The sequence below is a fragment of the Ciconia boyciana genome, chromosome 2 (genome assembly GCF_034638445.1).
Source record: "Ciconia boyciana chromosome 2, ASM3463844v1, whole genome shotgun sequence".
NCBI classification, from domain to species: domain Eukaryota; kingdom Metazoa; phylum Chordata; class Aves; order Ciconiiformes; family Ciconiidae; genus Ciconia; species Ciconia boyciana.
This window is the reverse complement of record NC_132935.1, coordinates 120829032-120850770: the sequence shown is the minus strand read 5'-3', so window position 1 is coordinate 120850770 and position 21739 is coordinate 120829032. Positions and strand designations below refer to the sequence as shown.

The 21739-nt window shown below is 40.0% G+C and overlaps 1 protein-coding gene across 1 annotated transcript in view; it reads right to left on the bottom strand.

Moving 5' to 3' along the window:
- The window catches only part of CPNE4 (copine 4), a 244111-nt gene that overhangs the window by 195425 nt on the left and 26947 nt on the right, over positions 1–21739 (bottom strand). Inside the window, exon 2 of the mRNA XM_072851433.1 lies at positions 60–247. Coding sequence (XP_072707534.1) covers positions 60–239 — 180 coding nt within the window. The 5' untranslated portion in view covers positions 240–247. The remainder of the gene's footprint in view (positions 1–59; positions 248–21739) is intronic.

Genomic DNA, 21739 nt, shown 5'->3' with positions numbered 1-21739 from the left:
GTTTCTCTATGCCATCCTAAAGCATCAGAAGAATCATTTTTATTTTATTAAACACTCACCTCAAACCACTGGCCATGCGATTGCATTTTAAGGATGACACAAGGATCTGGTTTTGAGAGGGCATCCCTATCTGATATGCCTTTGCATGCAACTCGCAGCTCCACTTTAGTCAGGCATGGGCTGTTAAAAATTCCGAGGGTATTGGCTGCTGATTCATAGATGTTGCTCATTTTCTTCATTCCTTTTTCTGAAAGAGAGAAAAGGTCCATTAAGAACAGTGCGTGCACAGTACAGTCCTTCCTTCCATGCAGAAGCCAACGCAATGTTCTGCTAGCCAATGGGACCCTATAACTGTGAACAAGATCCAGAGCAAGAAGGGAAAAGATAAATCAAAGGAATACCTATGGAAGAAATACATAATCTTGCATGCTTAGAAATAAGTCAACTTCAGAGTGAAAAACTTTCCACCATACATCTGAACACTGGGGGTGAACTGTGACCTCAACTTCCAGCTCTGTTCCTGCTTACAGAGCCACATTTCCCCAGGCCAAAGGATAGACAGGATGGTAATTCTGAATTTCTCCTGATAATACGTTATTCCAGTAACAAGGATAAATTAAATTTGTTCAGCACTTGTATTTCTCCATACTCCATCTAAATCTGCTTTTATTTCTCCATACTCCATCTAAAAAGCATGCACTTCATCTTACACAAACTTTTTGTGCAAACACCGTAGAAGGCCCCTTTCATATCAACTTGAAATTCCAAAATACATTTCACTCTCTATTTCCACATTTAGTGCAGAAGATTACCTCCCCTCATTCCTAAGTAGTCAAGATTGATGGTCTAAGCAGAAGGGCAGGATATTTATGCTGGCAAATCTTGTTGTTATACAGTGTCTGCTCTTTTGTGTCAGGAATAACAGTTACATGAACACAGATGGCTGGAATAGTGGGAACCTCTGGCCCTTACTTCATTACAAACACCACCAATCTTGCAACTCAAGCCTTTGCTCTCAACAGAAGCACCAAAAAAACATTTTTAACACAGAGCTTAGCAAAAATCACTATATGATTTTTGCCTCAATAAAGAATATGGGAACATTTTCATTTGCTCAGTTGTTCTGAGCTTTACACTCTGACCCCTAAAAATCTATCTCCTAATACAAGGATTAGTGCCTTCATCCCCCCTTACCCCATACCTAAGAGCTGCAAAAAATTTCACACTTTTAGAGAGCAGATTTACCTTACCAGATTATCAACAGATTTTTTGTGATCTGTTTCAAACCTCTTCACTGTCTCTTCCACAACAGCCCATTCTCAGAGGTTAATGATTTTTGAGAACTGTTGTGATAAAAGTTAAATTTGGGCGATTTGGAAAGGAAAGTGAAGTTTTCTTTCACCAACTCTGAGAAGCTAAAAATGAAAACAAAAACAACAAAACCACACCTTCAGAATATCCAGTTTCCCTATAAATTATAAAGGCAAAAATAGAAAGGTATTTCTAAATTCAGAGTACAAAGATTTGGCAATGTGGTGCGGACCTCTAATACATACAGATAAACTTCAGGTATGTAAGTCTAAATGATGAGGCAAATGATCTACTCTCCTTGCAGATGACAGAAAAGCTTGTTAACAATTTACAATTCTTCAAATGTATTCAAATCTATACAGCAACTTACTATATAACCACCAGACTGCTGTGAAAACCCCAGACTGTTGGGTCTGATATGTTTGTAAGTGAAGCGGGTGTGGATGGACTCTCATCACCCTCTCTAGCTCAGGCTCTGCAGGCCTATTTCCTTAAGGTAAAACAGGCTTCTTGAAATGTGAGCCGCACCACGACCACAGTGCCTGACATCCTAAAATCAAAACAGCCCTTCCCAGTTACCTGTAAATGCTGTCACCCAAACTATATTTCCTTGGATTTACGGCTAGGAAAGAAACATGACCAGGAAAAAAAACAAAACTAAATAAAATATGGAACAGTAATGATTTAGGCTATGTTATAAAGCCCAAAGAGCATACTCATCTTCTACACAGTGTATTCCTATACACTAGTTTAGTTTCTCCACATTTTTAGCTAAGAATCCTGACGCTACAAATAGACCAGCACCTCTCAAAATCTTTTACAGGGTGAAGAACAACATTTTGTGCTGGGTCAATTCACGTCAGCAATAGCAAGATCACAGTCCTAGCTTGAAAGCAACGGCAAGCAGGGAGAACTGGGCTCTAGCCTAATTGGAACTACTCTGATAATCATAATTTGAGAAGCGATGATTCACGTGCAAGAGGGACCTGACACCTCAACTAAGCATGACAATAAGCGTCTGGAAAAAGTGCTACCAAAAGTGATTATTTAAAACAATGTTTGGGAGACTGGTTTTCTTCTTTTTGTTGCTTTTTTCCCAGAAAGAGAACAGATTAACGTGGTGGTAACTTTGACAAAGCCACTGAAGGCTACTATTTAGCTAAAAATTACAGAGAAAATTATATGTATTTATATGTATTTTGCTAGCAATTATCACAAGTCTGTTTCTTCATTCTATTTCTAATATATCCCTGATACATGACGTCAGGTACCTAAGCTTCCATCTACTGGGATTACAAAAAGACTGTTAGAAACTGAGGTGGGGGGAGGGACTGTTGTCTAATTATTCATCATTTTATAATCCCATCTCCTTCAGAAAGCTGCTCAACAAGCTCATCCTACACATTTACAAGACATTTTTACATGTTGCCCTTTCCAAATTGAAATCCATTTGAAAATTGGGTTAATTCTGTCTCATGCACATCTTATATCATTAATGAAATGTCATCCTTTGTGCAGAAATAGGTTGGTGATTTAATTAAACCGGATGATTTCAACACTAAATAGAAGGGGAAAAAGTAGCAGAGTGAGGGGGAGAGATGTATTTTTCTTCCTCCCACAATAATTATACACTGGTTTTTTAGAACAGCGGGTAAGTATAAAATTATATTTCTTTTTATCACTACAACTATTACTTCAGCTTTTACAAGTTCTAAATTTATCAACAGAAAAGATCAAGCCACAGTCTTATTCTTTTGTCCCATTATATTCTTCTTTTAATATAATCACCAGCTTGGGCTGCTGTACTGATGTCATGTTACCAGGAAGCTGGGGGCCTGGAAAATAGATTTTGAGCCTACTGAAAGTGACTAAAAAAAGTATTATTTTACGTAAACATAGACAAGTTAGATTGCGTAAGAAGTTTTTTGTCAATTAACTACGTACATCATTGATGGAGGAATAAATTGTTCATTTTTCTCTGCTACAAACTCTTCCTTTTTCACTTAATTAGAACCTCATTATTCCTTCAATGTCCACATGGCTTTAACAGTCACTGATTAAGAGCTGTATCTGTGAGAGGAAAGCAAAAGCATTGATATGAAAGTAAGCTTACTAAATGATAAGTCACATACTACTGAAGTTTCCCGTTCACTGCTGCATACATTCTCTTTAATTTCCTCTAGAAAAGAGGAAAACAGTGTATTATTACACGCTTCCCACACAAACTCATTAGCCAGTTCTAGACTGCACAGAACAAGGAGGCAAGACCAGGCCTTATGGTTTCACCTCTCCACGGTGAAACAGCAAGGAAGAAGGCAGTACCAACTGGAAAAAAACGTGAAGTACACTGTGCCGAAATCAAAACACGTACTATGTTAACAACAATAAAAAAGCATGAAAAGCCTTCATAGCTCCATGTACCCTTATGGCATACAAAGAAAAAGTGAGGACCTTGGAAGACAGTTCCACTCTCCCAAAAATATTCTACATCTAGCATACTTAGAGCTCATTTAGTAGAAAATAATGTGCTCTGTGATTTTTAAGAGATTCATGGCTTAGAGGGATCTTACTGATGTGTGTAAATTCCAGGGGGGGGGGGGGGGGGGGCGGGGAGAACATGAAGCCAAATTCTTCTCAGCGGTGCCCAGTGACAGCACAAGAGGCAATCAGCACAAACTGAAATACAGAAAATTCTGATTAAAGAAAAGGAAACTTTTTACCATAAGGTTGGCTGAACACTGGAACAAGCTGCTCAAGAGACTTTGTGGAGTCTCCGTCCTTGGAGATACCCAAAACTTGTCTGGACGTGGCCCTGAGCAACCTGCTTTGAGCAGGGGTTTAGAATAGATGATCTGCAGAGGTCCTTTCCAACCTCTACTACTTTGTAAGTAAGCAGGACACGATCAAATTGGAAACCTTTTAGGGTACAGATTGCCTCTGTGATCTGTTGTTTTTCCTGTGCTTAGCACAGTTCAATACTGATCTATGATTTGGGCCCCTTGGCTCCAAAACCATACAGAAAATCAAGAGACAGAAATGAGCTCAGCATTTCTGGTAACTAGAGCTATAAAGGCTCCTATGCATGGATATTTCATTAAAAACAACAGCACACAAGTCCAGAAGTTTGTGCCTGGCTAGATAACTGGATTACACTGAAAACCAGTATTACACATTTCCCAGATACGTCTTTCTCTTCTCCGAGGGACAGAATGGCTTAAAAAAGTTTATTCATCTAGTGCCTACTAATGTAAGCATCTCTGTGATATGAAATACAAACAGTACATGCCTCTCAGGATCTAAAAGCCTTGATTTCAGCTCACACAAACAATCAGATCCACATTGTTACAAAATGGTGATCTACACAGGGCTTTAGAGAACCTCACCACAAAATATAACCAGGCTCCTTAGATTCAGCATGAAATAAATCTAAGATGTTATCTGAATTCAGATTTGAAGTTTTCTCCTCTGCCCACTGTCATTTTGCTCTCCTACACACACACACACAAAATCTCCAAAAGCTTTTCTGCAGCAAGTTGTCTGGGTGAAGTACGAAGAGATTTTGGGACTGGCGCTGGTTAACATCTTTGTCAGCAACATGGACAGTGGGATCAAGTGCACCCTCAGCAAGTTTGCTGACGACTCCAAGCTGTGTGGTGTGGTCAACACACTGGAGGGAAGGGATGCCATCCAGAGGGACCTTGACAGGCTTGAGAGGTGGGCCCGTGCGAACCTCATGAGGTTCAACAAGGCTAAGTGCAAGGTCCTGCACATGGGTCAGGGCAATCCCAAGCACAAATGCAGGCTTGGAGGAGAATGGATTGAGAGCAGCCCTGAGGAGAAGGACTTGTGGGTATTGGTTGATGAGAAGCTCAACATGATCCAGCAACATGCGCTTGCTGCCCAGAAAGCCAATGATATCCTGGGCTGCATCAAAAGAAGCGTGACCAGCAGGTCAAGGGAGGTGATTCTCGCCCTCTACTCTGCTCTTGTGAGACCCCACCTGGAGTACTGCATTCAGCTCTGGGGCCCCCAACATAAGAAGGACATGGACCTGTTGGAGTAAGTCCAGAGGAGGGCCACAAAAATGATCCGAGGGCTGGAGCACCTCTCCTATGAAGACAGGCTGAGAGAGGGGGGGTGTGTTCAGCCTGGAGAAGAGGAGGCTCCAGGGAGACCTTACAGCAGCCTTCCAGTACCTGAAGGGGGCCTACAAGAAAGCTGGAGAGGGACTTTTTACAAGGGCATGTAGTGATAGGACAAGGGGTAATGGCTTTAAACTGAAAGAGGGTAGATTTAGATTAGATAGAAGGAAGAAATTCTTCACTATGAGGGTGGTGAGGCACTGGAACAGGTTGCCCAGAGAAGGTGTGGATGCCCCATCCCTGGAGGTGTTCACAGGCAGGTTGGATGGGGCTTTGAGCAACCTGGTCTAGTGGAAGGTGTCCCTGCCCATGGCAGAGGGGTTGGAACTAGATGATCTTTAAGGTCCCTTCCAACCCAAACCATTCTACGATTCTATGACTTCCTCTTTACAGCACTTTGCAAAGAATCAGGGAAACATGCACGCTCAGCCTCACCTTCAGTTCAGGTAATAAATGAGTAGGGAATGAGAAAGATGCTGAGATTAAAAATAGTAACTGGTGTGCACTGCATTTGGAAACAGGGCTTGTTTATTTAGAAACCTGTACTCCAGACCAAAGTACACGCAAATGGATTTGGGGGTTGCAGGTTTCCCTGTCACCATATGTTGAGGGCTGTGTCTGAATCATTTGTTTTACTGGCACCCTGGTTGTGAAATGAAAACAAGGCAATAGCATCTGTCTGCTTCTGCAAAAGTAAACAGCAAGACTCTGCTCCGGGAAAGGTAAATGATGTTTACAGTATGTGCATGCAGTGGGAAATACTAATGGTGGAGTTCGATGAAATAAGAGCTGTGAATAAGTGCCTACCAAAAGAGGGCAAGACCTAAAAGCACTGGATGTTGTAGCACTGGCTGCTCCCTACTTATTTATACTTGTAAGTTATATACAGGAGAGACATTTAGCATTCAAAACACAGAAGCAGCTGAACTCTCTATACTGAAAGCTTTGAACCTACAGTTCATGGATCTTCCAGGGCTTACAGTCTAATAAAAGTAAATATGAAAACCAAGTCTACAGTTAGCAGCTTAAAATGCATAAAACTCAGACTACCAGCTTCTGCTGGAAAACAGTTAGTGCTCCACAGTTTGAAAGAGAGAAATTTTTCTACATTATCAAGAAATGCAATCCTTGTAGCACTAGAAAAGTTATTTCCTCTAGTTCTGTTCTAGATTCTCAATTTATGTTACAACTCTGGCAAAATCAAAATCTAAGTAGTCATGTTCATTTTTAGGTGAAATCACTAGCTTTAAGTGTCAAGGAGAATCTGATTAAATAAAATGCCATTTTGAAAGTATACTAAACTTTTTATAGGGTCTGATCTGAGATCCACAGAAGTCAGTGAGAAAATAACCCACTGATTTCAATAAAGTGGGCAGCTGAGTAATATAGTGCCCCAAGCAATCCTGTCTTCTCCCAGTGTATTTTATCATTCGGCAATACAGTAAGGGAAAATAATCATCAGGCACAGAGGGTTCAAGTGCTTCAAAACCTCCTCTTAGGGCCTGACCCAAACACCACTAAACTTATTAATTGGCTTCGAATGTGCATTTCTCAGGCCTTGAAGATTTTATGTGCTTCTATCCTATCTCCCATTATGATGCGAGACCAAGTTGCACAAAATACAGTAAGAGCAAGATTTATAGAAAAGGATGAAATTATGTTGGGTGTTCAGCTAGAAAAGTTTTAAAAGGTTGCTCTGTTTAGTTACCTGTTCAACTCCAGCAGAATACAGGCCATGGACCCCTTCAGGGAATGATATTAATTGAGATCAGCAAACATTTTCCTTTAAGAAACTTTATGTGATTGGGAATTCCCAGCCTCATTGAATTACTCTGTTAGTTGTTGGCATCAAGGCTTCCTTGGTTGTGAAAAGCAAACCCATTCCTTCTCATTCAGCTCTGTGGTTGGCAAATAAACTTTGTGCAAATGAGGAAAGATGGGAATTCATCAGGAGGTCCTGATTCAGCAAGTTGATTACATTAATATTCCATGTGCTTAATCAGGAACTTGCTAAGACACCTGGCTGGCCCAGGACTGAAGACAGGTAAGCAAGAGGCCAGAGTGATGGTAGAGAAAGCAGACCTATCTTTATTGCAAATGTATCAATGATTGGAAACCAGTGATCAGCCACAGAAACTGATGTTCATTGTCCTCCATTTCCTCTGTAAAGCAACATGTTTTTCACTGTAGCATCTTCATAGCATAGGGTTTTCTGGAACCCCTGTTACATAGTTTGACCAACCTCACTATGAGCTATTTTTTTCCTTATGTCTAGTCCTTGTTGCAGCTGTGACCATTGCCTCTTGGCCCTTCTCTGTGCATCTCTGGAAACTTACTTCTCATGAACAATCAGTACTATCTTAAAATGTGGTCATTTAACTACTTACCTTTGACCACACTCACAGACTCGTGATTATCAGCTGTATCTCTAATCACTGCACAAGACTCTCATTCTATCAGTATTAAAAAATTCTGATCAACATCGACTACACTAGAAATTGCTGCAGAAGTTTAAATGATCACAGCTAATACAGACAAAATGCCAGCTGTCAAAATTATTTTTAATATAAATTACTATATAACGAGAAGTCAACAGGTTAGCTAGACCCCTCCACAGGATAGTTTGTGCAATTAAAAATATGATTTTTCCTCCTTCCCTTTGATTCTCTGACTCATACAACAATTAACGAGGATTATTTAAAGTCACACCTACCAAAGTTTGGAAGAGCCCTTTGCAAAATGAGCAATAAATTCAGTAAGCAAGGAGGATCTGAAGAATCCACAGCAGTGTTATTGTGAACAATGAGACAGATCTGATAGTGTACATAATTTATTTGGACAGAAGGGGAGAAGGTTCAGAACAAAGTGCCAGCAGTGTAAATGGAAATATACACACACTGACAGTTCAAAAGGACTCATTACCATAGAACCAGCTGGTTCAATTATAAGGGGAGAAGGGAAAGTCACTGGAAAGAAATTGAGACATCTAATGTATGACAGAACACTGTACAAAAGTGTGCTGCACCTATACAAATAACCCCATTTCAGTTAAGGGGGGGAAAACCCCAGGATAACTGGAGCACGGGGAGATGCTTGAATGTACTCAATTCTGGATGTTCTGAGTAGTGCCCACTGAAATCAGACTAACTTGATGCAATGCAAAGCACCTGTAAGAGTCAGCAGCTAAAACACACATATATTCTATTACCCTCTATCAGAAGAGCAAATCTAAGATTCTCCCTTGTTCCTTTAGTATGTAGTTAATGCCATCAGTCACCTCTTTCTTCTCCAAGTTCCCACTGTCTTCCCGCTTACAATATTGTAATATGCAGGAGAAGACAAAACTAGAAGTCATTAATACAAAAGACAGGAGACTGAATAGATAAAAGATCAAAATAACTTCCCTAGGCACAGATGCAGACAAGAGGGTCCTCTGCTACTGGAAAGCAGTAGCGATGCTTTTTAGTGGACAAGTGGCAGAGATTTTTCACAGAATTAACCAAAGTCTGCTTTATTTACATTCACTGGATTTGCACCAGTCACAAGGAGTCTGCCACTCCCATTGCAAGGCTAGCTTAAAGGCTTTTCGTGGTGTCTTAATAGGATAACAGAGTGTATTTTATTGGGAATAGTGTAGAAGCCAGAGAGAACAGACTGACTCATCTATATACTGACACGCTGTAAAAGCTAGCCCCACAGTTGTCCTCTTGTCCACAGTCTTGTTTCCTTAAATATGCCTGTCCAAATCCTTCACTTACAACTCAATACTGCTAAACAAAAACATTATACAGTCCCAGTGTTCCTTTTCCAAATCATGAAGCTGGCATATTTTATCTCAGAAAACATTAAAGTAGATTCTTTCTTGATTTAACTTCCATTTGCAAAGCCATTAGAACTGATACTCTACAGCCCTTTCTCACAACTATAAATGTTAAAAATGTATTTAAAAAGCAAAGGAAAGAAATGCCAGCAAAGTTTAAACTGTCCTATAACATGACTCCATGAGCTGAGGATTTATGAGTAGGACTGAATAACATGAAGCCCCAGTAAAATTCAGGCTGCCAAATAAGTAAATGATTTGCCTACTGGTTTGGTTATTGGGTCTTGGGAGTCTGCTGTATTACTGTTGAGATGATATCTGAAGCATGGGTAGCTGTAAGCACATGGACTAGGCACTGATACACAGAAAAAACTCAGGACCATTGAATCGACTTCAAACACCATACTGCGGAGTTTCACAAAAAAAATAACCTATTATATGCAAACCGCATAGGTGGTCTGTGAATGTGATATGTAAGCATAGTAAAATCACAAAAATGTAATTGAATCTCTCTCTAATCAACAACTTCAAAGTCACTAGCATGTGATATGTATTTGACTGCTTATCACTAAAAGCCATTACAATATACTTAGCTTTGCCATTTTATTTTGCTGCTTGTACTAAGCAATATATCAATTGAAACATGGGGAAAAAAGTTTATTCACTCTGAGGATATGTGTTTGGTGCTTTTTTTAAATCTGTTCTCCCAATTAGGTATTAGAAGGAAAATAAAACAGTGCTTGTCTTAAGAACTCTGAAGCCTTGCAATATAGTTACTTATCCGAGAACCTTAAATAATTGAAGTTGAATTGATATTCCACTGTACTTCAGAGAAAGATAAGCCTGGAACAAAATCAAATAATCCCAACACTCCAAGGTGCAGCAGTCACAATTCTGCTATCAAGTAAACCCAGCTGAGTGCCTTCAGAACATATTTGAGCACAAAATAATTGTTTAAATAATTAGCCAATTCTGAACAACAAGACAGATTAAGAGTCTAATATGTTAATCCTTGCATTATCATCTACACATACATAAAATACATCTGAAATGACAATTACCCACTATCCACCTTGCAAAAGCACACTGGCTACCAGCTACAGGGAAATGAAGCAGCAAGTTGTGTTCCTCAGTTATACTCAATTACATCAAAGTATGTATACAAACACATGTAATGCTTGGAAGAGTTTATCCATTTACAGATGTAACATATTGCAAACTGCTCATTTTCCTCAACAGATGGCCATAACGGCTTTTCCTGCAGCATAAAAATGTTCCTACAAGAGAAGCTGCTTTCTGCTGCTAGTCCAAAGATAGGCACATCAAGAACAACAGTGAGGAAGAACTTCCATTCACCATTCAGTTCCTGCATTTGCAATGCAGCCAGAAGGTATACTTACTACAAGTTGGCTCAGAGCTTCTTAGCAGTGTGAGAAAAACTGAATTTATCTACTACACAGGAATGTTCTTGGGGCCACGCTGAGCCCAAAACTGGGACAGAACTTTAGAGTCAAGTTGTTCTGTCAGGTAGGACAGGAGCAGAAGAAAGGGAGCAACTGATACTGCCACAAGCAGTTGCTCTCACTTCATAGTTGCTCCCCCAACATGCTTGATCCTTTTCTCAGCACAACCAGAACTCCTATGGCTTCCCAGGACTCTGATATACAAGGAGCAGCCTGATTGCCCTCAGGAGGCTGCTGGGCAATGGCCAGCTTTGCCTGCTGATTAGAGCCAGTCCTGAGTTCACTTCCTTTGCAATGGAGGTTCTATGACAACAAATCGGGCTTGTATCACTATTTTAAGTTAGAGCATGAGCCTTTCTCACCTTCTTGTCATTTACTTACTTTCTATTTTCTTTTAAAGATCTTTGATCAAATGTTTGAAGAGTCATCCATGTGACTTAGGCCAAGCACACATTGCCACTAAGCTAAATCAGCAAGGGATACAATCACATTGCAGCTCCAACTGCAGGCACCAGGAAATCCTAAAGGAGAAGCAGCTCTGCCAGCCAAATTATATTTATATTGGAAGTGCTCATTTCTTTCCTAGACTCATTTCTACTAGCTTAGTCTGACTTTCCTCTATGGAGCTATATCCTGCTCCTTATTGGGAGTGCTTTGCAACCACAGTACCCCCACACCATGATAGAGTTGGTCTCTGAAGAAGCCAGTAGCTATTTTTGGTATCAAATTGATTCATAAAAGAACTGCAGCATGCTGTCAGCAAAAAGTCCTATCAGTGCCAAATGCACCATTGGTGCCAGTGCCTCGCCATTCCTCTGCTGGAATTTTCATGCTCCACAGGAACAGTGTGCTACCAAAGCTGGGTCCTAATGTGTCAAGACACAGCGCAGCCTCACACAGATCCTAACCTTGGCCCAGGAAGCAACACAGCTTTGTCAGCAATGTTATAGTGGAGCTACTTCCTCCTGACACAGTGCCAAGGCTTTGGCTTAACATCACTTTTGAAAACAAGCTCTAGGAATTCAAGCCACCAAAGTTTTCAAATGTTTCTCTCCCTCAGGAATTCTTGGGACATGAGAGACACTGCTGTTGTCGACTACTGATACAGGTGAGAACCAAGATACAGATTGTCTCTTAAGCTCTTTTAAAAGGAACGCATGAGTATACACAGGAATTACGTCTTCCTTGTGAAATCTGCAAGTCACCGTCAGTCTTTGTTAGCATATACTGACAACAAAAGGGTAAAACAATCAGCTCTGCTAAGTTCGGAGGTGGAGGGAAGGGGTTCTCAGTTCCTAAGTAATGCACTCATATCATCAGTATTGATGGAATTCCAACTGCCAGCCGCCACACACAAAGAACAGCATAACAACTGCTGATCTTGACATCACTGCCTGGTAGGAGAGCATTTCATGAAGTTCACATTAGGCAAGCAATACCCCTAAGATGTGGGCACATATTGCACAGGACTTCCCCCTACATTAATTCATCTTTAAAGGACAAATTTATACAAATTGCAATAAAGTAAATGAACCACCCACTGCAGCTACTACTTAAAATGACAGAGAGAAAACAATGCCAATAAGCCAGCAGTGATAGCACTCAACGGAGAGGAGACGCAAGAGGCTGGTACTGAATGTTTCCAGCCAGATGTTTCCACTTCACAACTGCAATAGTTCTGGTCAGATTATCTAAGGCATGGTGCTGTATGAATTGAAAGTTTAAAGGTATTTTGGGGCTTTCCAAATCTGTAAAACTGATAACTCCCTCCCCTACCTGCCTTCTGCTGAATACGATTACTCTCCAAATAGAAATTTATCAACTCTTACACTCTTTATTAAAAGACAGCTGCAAAGCATCAGGAAGATTACATAGATAAGGAATAGCAAAGCAGGGTCACCATGATGTAATAGTCCACTTTACATGGTGGTGGAAGACCTCAGGAGAAGATAATCTTTACCCTAAGGATAAATTGCAGCAGCAAAAGTGAAGCACAGAGGAAAGAAAACAAGCATTTCACCTGAGCATAGCTTAGGTAGATGTCCAAGTTGCTGGTTTGTTTGAAATACCAATAGTTGCAAGCTTTATAAGCCTAAATAAAAGAGCTGTCAGCACTTCGCTCAAAAGTGATGCTTAAGAATTTTGGTAAAAATAAAGGTGTGAAGCCTAACTGCAACACCTAGTGGTACCTGTCATTCCCTCCACACTAGCTGCACACCCTGCACTTGACTGACAAGAACTTGTACTGTCATGTTCTTGGCCTCACCACCAAGAGACAGAAACATCAAAACAAGCCTCCTCAAACTCCTTACGCTCATGAAGAGATTGGTATTTCCTAAGAGCATAGAAGAGTAGAAGCCCACAGAGAAACCTCAGTAGATACACCATGATGCCAAAAAGGAGTGGTGGTAACTAAACTGGGTTCCAAGTATCCACGAGAGCTGCCAAGAACTAAAGAAAACACAAAATTGAGAACATGCTTCAACCTGATGATTGCTCAGAGCACAAAGCAATGTCTTCCTTGTTCAAGTATATCTGGATTTTAACTTTAAAAGGATAGCCATCAGACTCTACACCTACATATTTTTAGAATTAGGAATATGCATGTTGCAGTAACCAAAATGTAACTGTACCAACAGAGGATACTCCAATTGGTCTTTGAATACTCCAACTATACAAGGCATTTAATATGTACTCTGTGTTTATCCATGTCTTATCCCTGATCTGCATTGATCCAATATAACTAGATCCAACAGTCAGATTTTTTCATAACTTTTCAAAAATGATGTCATCATAATTTCATATAACTACTTGTCTAATGCATGAACATGCTTCAGTCTACACAAGTGTAAGGGGACACCAGACAGAAGAGATTTGAAAGACTTTTATGAGTATGGAACCCAAGATCTTCATTTTTGTTCCTCTTAACTAGCAGAAGACTTGTTTTTTATTTTCTTCTCTAGTGCCAGCAGTCCCCATAGGTAAAGGCGCTTGGAGAGGAAAAGAACAAACAAAAAACCCCACACAAATGAACATTAGGGAACATGGCTTATAGTAAATGCATGTCCTCTCAATATCAAAGTCTCAGCGATAGATCTTTAAATGCTTCATATAGACCTGTGGTATCAAGTCCAGTCCTGGATACCTATGGAAAAGATGTACTAAAGTTTTAAAACATTCTGAAAAGATATGCCCTTTTGAAAGCATCTTGTTGTTTCAGTCATAAGCACCATCTGCCAATTACAAACATAGCAATTCAGATCTGACCCGGTGAATGATGTACAACATTCTTTATGCTTTAGAGCCAAAATGCAAATTTTACCTAAAATTTCTGCCCTTTACAAAAATTGGGTTATACAATAACCAGGTGCTTGACTGCTGTTGCACTAAGTCCGTGATGAGATGGAATACACAGTTATACCATTTCGCGTTCTAAATTGCTTCAACTTTGGAGTAAATACATCAACAAAGACTGAGCTGGGATATTAAGTTAGTGTAATACATCAAAGTAAGATGTTAATTTGCTGACACTACATGAAAATTATTTCTATATTTCACTGAAGAATTCTTCAAATGATTCACTTGTGTAATATGTTATTAAATGAAGCACATAAAGAGAGATATCTTGAACATTAACTTAATTGAAGGTAGAAATAGCACGGACAAAGATTTAATACTTACTGGAGGAAAACTCCAATTCTTCTCATGAGATTTTTACCGTAAGCCAGAAAGCCTGGCATGAAAGTACATTTCCTACCTGAATTACCCTTTGTGCTGGCTCTTAATTTTCCCCTTTTCAGGAACATGGGCATTTTGCAACATGTTAAGAAAACTGTTTCAGTCAAGTGATTACTGCAGCATTTCTTATGTAGCTACTACTTCAGGTATGAAGTTTCAGCTTGCTTTTTCCATTCCTCCTTTTTTCAGCTTCTGAGCAGCTATGTTCTTTCCATCTATGGTAAGACATATCTACAACCATCTTTTCCAACTTAGGCTTCTGCCAAGATTATGCTTCCAAGTGAGATAGGTTGCCTAAGAAAAATCTCAGAGCAGTTTGAATATACCTACATCATGTTAGACAATGATACTGCAAAGGGGTATCTGATAGTGCTCTTGAATTCTCGCTGACACTTTGACATCTGACAAGATACTCTATTGCTAAAGTCAAATTGCACTAGGTCTTCAATACACTTAATGCAGGCAAATAATCTGATGAGAGTAATTTAGGCTGAAAGGGACCTCAGGGGGGTCTCTATTCGAATCCCTAGCTCAAAGCAGGTCCAGTCCAGGTGAGTTCTGAGTATCTCCAAGGACAGAGATCCCACAGCCTCTCTGAGCCTCTACTCCAGTGTTTGACCACCATCTCTGTGAACAATTTATTGTAATTTTCCTTGTTGCAACTTGTGCCTGTTGCCACTCAACCTACCACTGTCCCTTGAAGAAGAACCTGGCTCCATCTTCTCTGTACTCTCCTATAAGGTGACTGATTAACGCTGAACAAAGCTTGTTCTCAGATCCTTCCAGGACTCCCTGTGATTTCACTGACTTACTTAGCTGGTGTGTATCAGAAGGAGGTCTGGTTAACTCAGCTAAAGCAATTTAGGACAAAGAAGGCAAAAGATCACTGCCATTTCCTGCATATTATGGACAGAAGACAGGCTTTAGAAGACCGTAGTTACATTAAGCAACCAACTGGGAGCTGCATCCATGACTTTACAGGAAGACATTTGCAATGCATGACAACTTTGGCTGGTCAAACCCTACGAACAAAACTGCAAGCTCCTGAACATCTCATTAACACATTGCCTACAGAGTAACTATTAATACAGAGACAAACATCTTTTATGGGGGTGTAGTACTTCCCATGCATTCCTTACAGGGACACTCAAGAAAGGTAAAACAAATTAATGCAAGTTTAGTCTGGGTTGTTATGATGATGTTTCTGAGTAGAAAGGTGGCTTAGTAGAATACAGTGACAAATAGGGAGGACTCTTTAAAACCTTATCTTTACTCCTTGGTATTTTTGCATTTCTGAATAACTCCTTTCAGTCAGCAAACACATTTGAACTCAGGCATACGGTATCTGGAGATTTTTTTTTCCCCCCTAAGAATTTTGTTCAATCAAAGATTGCACTGAGAAAATTAAATATTTAAAGTCGCTTTTACCTTCCAGTTGTTCAAAATGGTTTATAATTTCTCTCTGCAGTATTTTAAAATTAAAACTTTAATTAAAATTGCTGTGCAGTTTTAAGGATATTAATCTTTCTTGTTTCCTCAGCCTATCTGCTGCCCTTTACAATTTGTATTTCTTGTTGCATGAAACTTAGCAGTTTGCTAGAAAAATTACTGGTTTAGCTTCAAGCTGATGTCCAAAACAAAAACACTTCAAATCTGCCCATCATATAAAATTGCTTAGAAAAGCCAAAAGAAGTTTGGAAACAAACTTATTGATACAGACTTTAATAAAAGCTCTTAGTTTGTTAATAATATCATGGTTTTCTTACTTGCCACGCAGGCTGTAATTTTTAACTTTGCTGGAACCTGCACGTCTGATAGATGCTGACCTTGCCTTTCCTTAGTAGTTAAAGCAATAACCAAAAAATCAGCTCAGAGCAGAAGTTGCATTTTCTATAGCCTTATCTACTATTCTCATCTTTGATTTCTTATCTTTGAAATTTTTTCTCTGTTTTGTATTCTTTTCGAAACAATAGCCTTAAACTCCCCTAACAGCAAGATAAAAGCTCCAAGACATCAAAACTTAATTTCGTTCTCCCCATCTACAAACAGAGAAGTAACACTATCCTTAGAACTAGATAGAAGGTCACACAGAAATTTCCTCCCAAAAAAAGTGGAAAATACTTCCTCAAAAACGCCTTTACGTAAAAAAAAAAATCATATTTCTGATTAGACTAAGTTTAGTCTAACAAAGGTTAAAATGCCACAAAATCATCTTTTTAATCTGACTGCATGAAAACTCAAAATATTTTGCCCACATATCATTCCAGCTCTTACCCAGTATGCAGGCATTTCAATTTTTGCCATGAAAAAATAATTTTATTTAAACCATGCTATTTGCAGTGGTATACTTCAGGAAACACTAATCCTTCATTTATAATGACCTAAAGGCAAGAAACCTTTGATATTGCCCCTCAAGCACCCACAGGCTGAAAACTCCTAAGCTGACACACCAGAGACCCCAAGCAGGAGGGCCTCATCCCTATTCTGTCATTCCGATGTCTTTTTCATTTGCAATACAACACAATAGTGCACACAAATATCAAACACTGTGTAAAATTGCATTACTTAACTAACAATCAGCAGTCAGTTAGCTTACATGAGAACAAACCCAAGTGTTTACAGCAAAGTAGAAACCATTTCCATCTAAGCCTGGCTTAGCCAGTTGTCTGACCTTATTTTCACCTGGTACTAAACTAGCAAGTACTTACCACTGCATCAGCAAAATCAGGACCTGCCATCAAGAGAAACTGAGCACTTCTTTGTATTTAAATAGTACAATACATTTTGTTCTAAAAGGCTGAAAGAGGCTACCCAAAGCGTAAGCTGATTTAAACTACCTCAATGCAGAATGCCAAACTGCACCTCAGGTTCTCAACCATACATCTGCGCATGTCCAAGAACCTAATATCCCCAAACAATAAATAACTCAAAGACCACGCTGTTTGTCACCTTTCCTGTCTGTTAATGAGGATGGAGAGGTCCTGCTTCTATCCTCATCTGGTGCTGTTAGGAGACTAGGCTGGGGAAGCCACTGATGTGTTCTTCACTGTGACACTTTTTTACGTTGTTCTAGTCTCTACCCACAATACACTTTCTAGCTGTAAGCTTTCCACTTTATTTTCCTTTCCCAATCACCTATGTAAGAATGTCCCATCATACACAGCTGTCATTCAAGATCAAACCACACAGAGGCAGGCAAATCCCTTTGATAATTAAGTTTGGCCTGATATAGCACTATCACTATCAGAACTCAAACATTTGGGTAATGCAATTAATGGTAGAAAGGGTGTGGAAAATAAGAGCTACATATTAGTTGGTAGCTTGTTGCACTTTAAAACTATTAGCACTTACTTGTGCCTGTCCAGTTCATTCCTACTACCACTCAAATAAGCAAGACCACAAATGCTTATACACCCCAGTCTGCTTATAAGCAGACCACAAATACACCTGTGAGTATGGGGTTTACCAGTGACTCAGAAGGAGAAAGCAGTGCCTCGGGCTAGCTGTCTCCCTACTGATCATGGGGAGTCAAGATAGACATCTGTTCTACAAACTACATTTTAAAATAAGGAAAAATATCTTCAGTTGGAAGGCAAATTCCACAGGGCACTTCCTTCTGCCATAGCACATTGCCCTTCACACAGTTTGGGCCTACCCAAACAACAACCTTTAAGATTTCCTATACTCCTCCACCTTAGATCAACAAATTCTTAGGTACAAATTACTGCACTGGCTGCTACTTCACTAATTCCAAGTGAAAACACACTCCCCACACCAAGCTATGAAGCTCATTTACCAACCTGTTGCCTGTAGGACTCAAAGATGACCTCCAAGTAATCACCAAGACAGCCAATGACCCTGCCTATTCAAAAAAGAATGACAGTCTTTCCAAACCACAGAAGGTAAGACTAAAGCCCTTCTCCCCTTGCCTCAAAAAAAAGCCCAAACCAAACCCACACACAACTCATGTCTTCAGAGCAGATATTATGGCGCCTAAATGCACAGTTGCTGTGACTGAACAGAGCTCCTGTGAAATTGGGGAGGGGCTACTCTTTTTCCAGTAGCCAATGTTCTGTCCCAAAGGTAAGATTTGGGATACTCATTTTGTCCTCTACTGACAACTCAGTAGCTGCACCCACATGCTCTTTGGTTAGAGAAGAGGTATATGGCACAACCTATAGCTCATCTTGCCAATAATCAAAACAGACCAACTGCTTCCCTTTTGGAGTGACAGTGAGGTTTGAGTGGTTGGGAGTTCCACACCCAACCCACAGCCAGACTGACCACAATCAAAATCCTGTCACCTCCAGAGCCAGAAGCTTAGATATGATACAGGCAGTATTTTGCCAAAGGTACTTTGTGCAAGAAAAGCACAAAATACCCAAAATGCACCTTTTAATGCCCTTAGCTCTGTTATTCTACGGTGTTTAGTGGGACAACTGTTGTCACTGTGGCAACAGCACGGTCAAGGAGGACCACAAAAGCCATGAAAGAGGAAAGAAAGTGACACAGACCATTAGAGATTAGTTATGAACATAGCAAGGTGTTCCTGCCCCTAAACATCCCCTTAGTGGGACTTCAGACACTTAACATGCTGCAGGATTAAGACTCTTGAGAAGAGAGAGGCCAGCATTCCCCCTCAAAAAAAACACAGTAAGCAGAAGTGCTCATGAAACCCTTTTCAAAACTGTCTACCTCTGACTTTGTATTTATTTTTCTTTGCCAAACTTACCACAGCCCTTCTGTCCCATCTCCACTTTGGCCAGCTTCCCAACCTTTTTTGGCAGCACTGCAATGTCACTCACATTGCCAGCTATGGACAGTTGAGCTGCTGCTCTAGAATGAGATTTAATGGACGAGAGGTGGAACGCAGAGGATGCACGCAGTGTGGCATCTCCAACACGAACAGATGCTTTTTGAGTTGGGAGAGGATTCATTCAGCTGGCAAGAGAAAGAAGAAAGTAGATCTGGACTGCTGAGTCAAATGCATCCAGTAAACTTTCCTGCACAAAGTCTGCAGCTGCTCCAAAAAGGGTCATGATTAATGCAGATGATCATAATTATACCAGGCCCACCTATCTTCACTCAGAAAAGGGAAGAAATCTCTCTGCACTTCCCCTTCAAAGCAACAAGGGACAAAACTTTAATAAAGGAGGCATTTTTAATGTCACTCAAAGAGAAAATCCTCTTTCCAGGAGATTTTGGTCATATAAAGTCAAATCAGAAAGAAGAAATATCACTTGCTGGCTGGTCATAAGTATGCAATAAAAATGGAAATCAATATTAATTGAAGAATGTTGTTTGCTACTTAAATTTTATTGAACAGCAAATACACTGAGCACATAACCACCTTCTTCACGGACAGTCTGCAAACAGAGGGAGAGACATAAACACCCATTAGATAAAGTATCCGTTCAAAACTATTTGCTCAGTTAAAATCATTTTATGGCTAGAGTGGCATTTCCCCAGCATTTCTGCAGGATTCCAGTGGCTCTCCAAACCAGAGCCTTCTCTCATTTACCAAGGTGTTCCAGCAACTTACATGAGAGTATTACCCCTAGCAGACCTGCTGCACACTGAGAAAGTAAATCAGACCCTTAGAGTAAATTTGCAACATACATGTGGAAGTAGTAACGACATGTCAGAGGAAAGACTTGCTTTCAGTAACTGTTTATCAACCAGATAAAAATAACTTTATGCTTTTTTTATATATTAACATTCTTTGATTAAAAGATACGCAGTACAGGTATGCAGATTTCCAAGACCCTTAAAATGCTCTCAAGTGATATCCTGCCACTGAAGTGTTGTGAATCTTCCATCACAATTACACACAGCTTGCACTACCAAATGCTCTGTTCTTTGCAATTCCCTTGATTATAAAAGGAATTGATTTTTCACCTAATTTTAGATCCTTTACAACACTGTAAATTGCATTACTAGATTGGAACATAAATCTTTACTGTTCAGGATGTTTTTCCACCTAAGGAGAAGTCTAATGAATTGCATCAAGGATCGCACTTGAACAGTGAAGCATCCAGACAAATATTTAAAAAACAGAAAAAATAACTTTGTTTTGTATTATTTAGTGTCTGAAAAAAAAACAAACATGCTTCTAAAACTAAGGGAGCTGCACTGAAACAGTTCTTCTACATGTCTTCCTATCAATTAAGCCATTGGAGAAGGAAGAAATTCCAGTCCAAATTTTGTCTTAACTTAAAACCCATTCTAAAGCCTACTGAAGTCAATATAAAGGTGCCATTTACTTCGAAGGGCCATGGAGGCCCTGTAGCCACTTGCTTTTGCAGCATTTGATCTTTGGTGCAGGAAAGCTATGGAGGGGGAGTCATCTACAAACCCATATGCTCTCAAAAAGAGTGGTAAAATTGCCACCTAAGATGCCAAGGGCCCTCCTGTTGCAGGACTGTCACAGAAAAAAAAGGCGTATGATCACTTCATAAAAGACAATGTCATAACACAAGCAAACTAGAAGGTCAATTAACTCCACGTGGCATATTTTGTTCTGGCATTTCCTGATCCTCAAGTGCTTGGCTTTGCTTTTAAAAGCAAGGGGGGGGGGGGGGGGCGGGGAGCTACACAAAATATGTCAGAGTTATTTAGAAACCAAACCATAAGCAATCCATTCCAACAAACACTTGGTGGTACCAAACACTTACAGACATCAACAAGACAGAAGGGTTTTTATTGCATAGATATCTGCCTTTCAAGCTGAAGTGGAATGTCACAGCAGCAGTAGACTTTCCTGTCTACTGTAGGCCACAGCAAAGTGAAGGCTGTGACAAAACACAACCTATGGCAGTGGGCTCTGTGTGCGCAAAGGAGCTTTGCTCATCCACTTTCGGTTCATGTCACATGGGTGAGCAATTACTCCCTAGTGATGGTTGCTGGCATAGGCATACAATACTCAGATCTTCGTAGCGAGTACACTAAATGCAAAAGTTCTTGTGCCAGAAAGCACAGGAACAGCAGCAGAGGTGATGGGAGGCAAGCACTTGGTTAACGAAGGTTTTTTTCACTGGGAGCTCTGCTATAAATTATAGATATAGAATAATTAAAAAAGAAAAAGAAAAAAAACCTCAGGTCCCATTCCAGACTGTAACACAGCTACACACCGCTCCTTTATTCATCCTTCTTGTTTTCTGCCACCTCTGCCTACCCTGTCCCTTTTCTACCCTCAGCTCAGTCTCAATTTCTGCTCTTCATTTGGGCTAAGATCACCAATCTTCTACCAAATTTCCTTGTTCAAG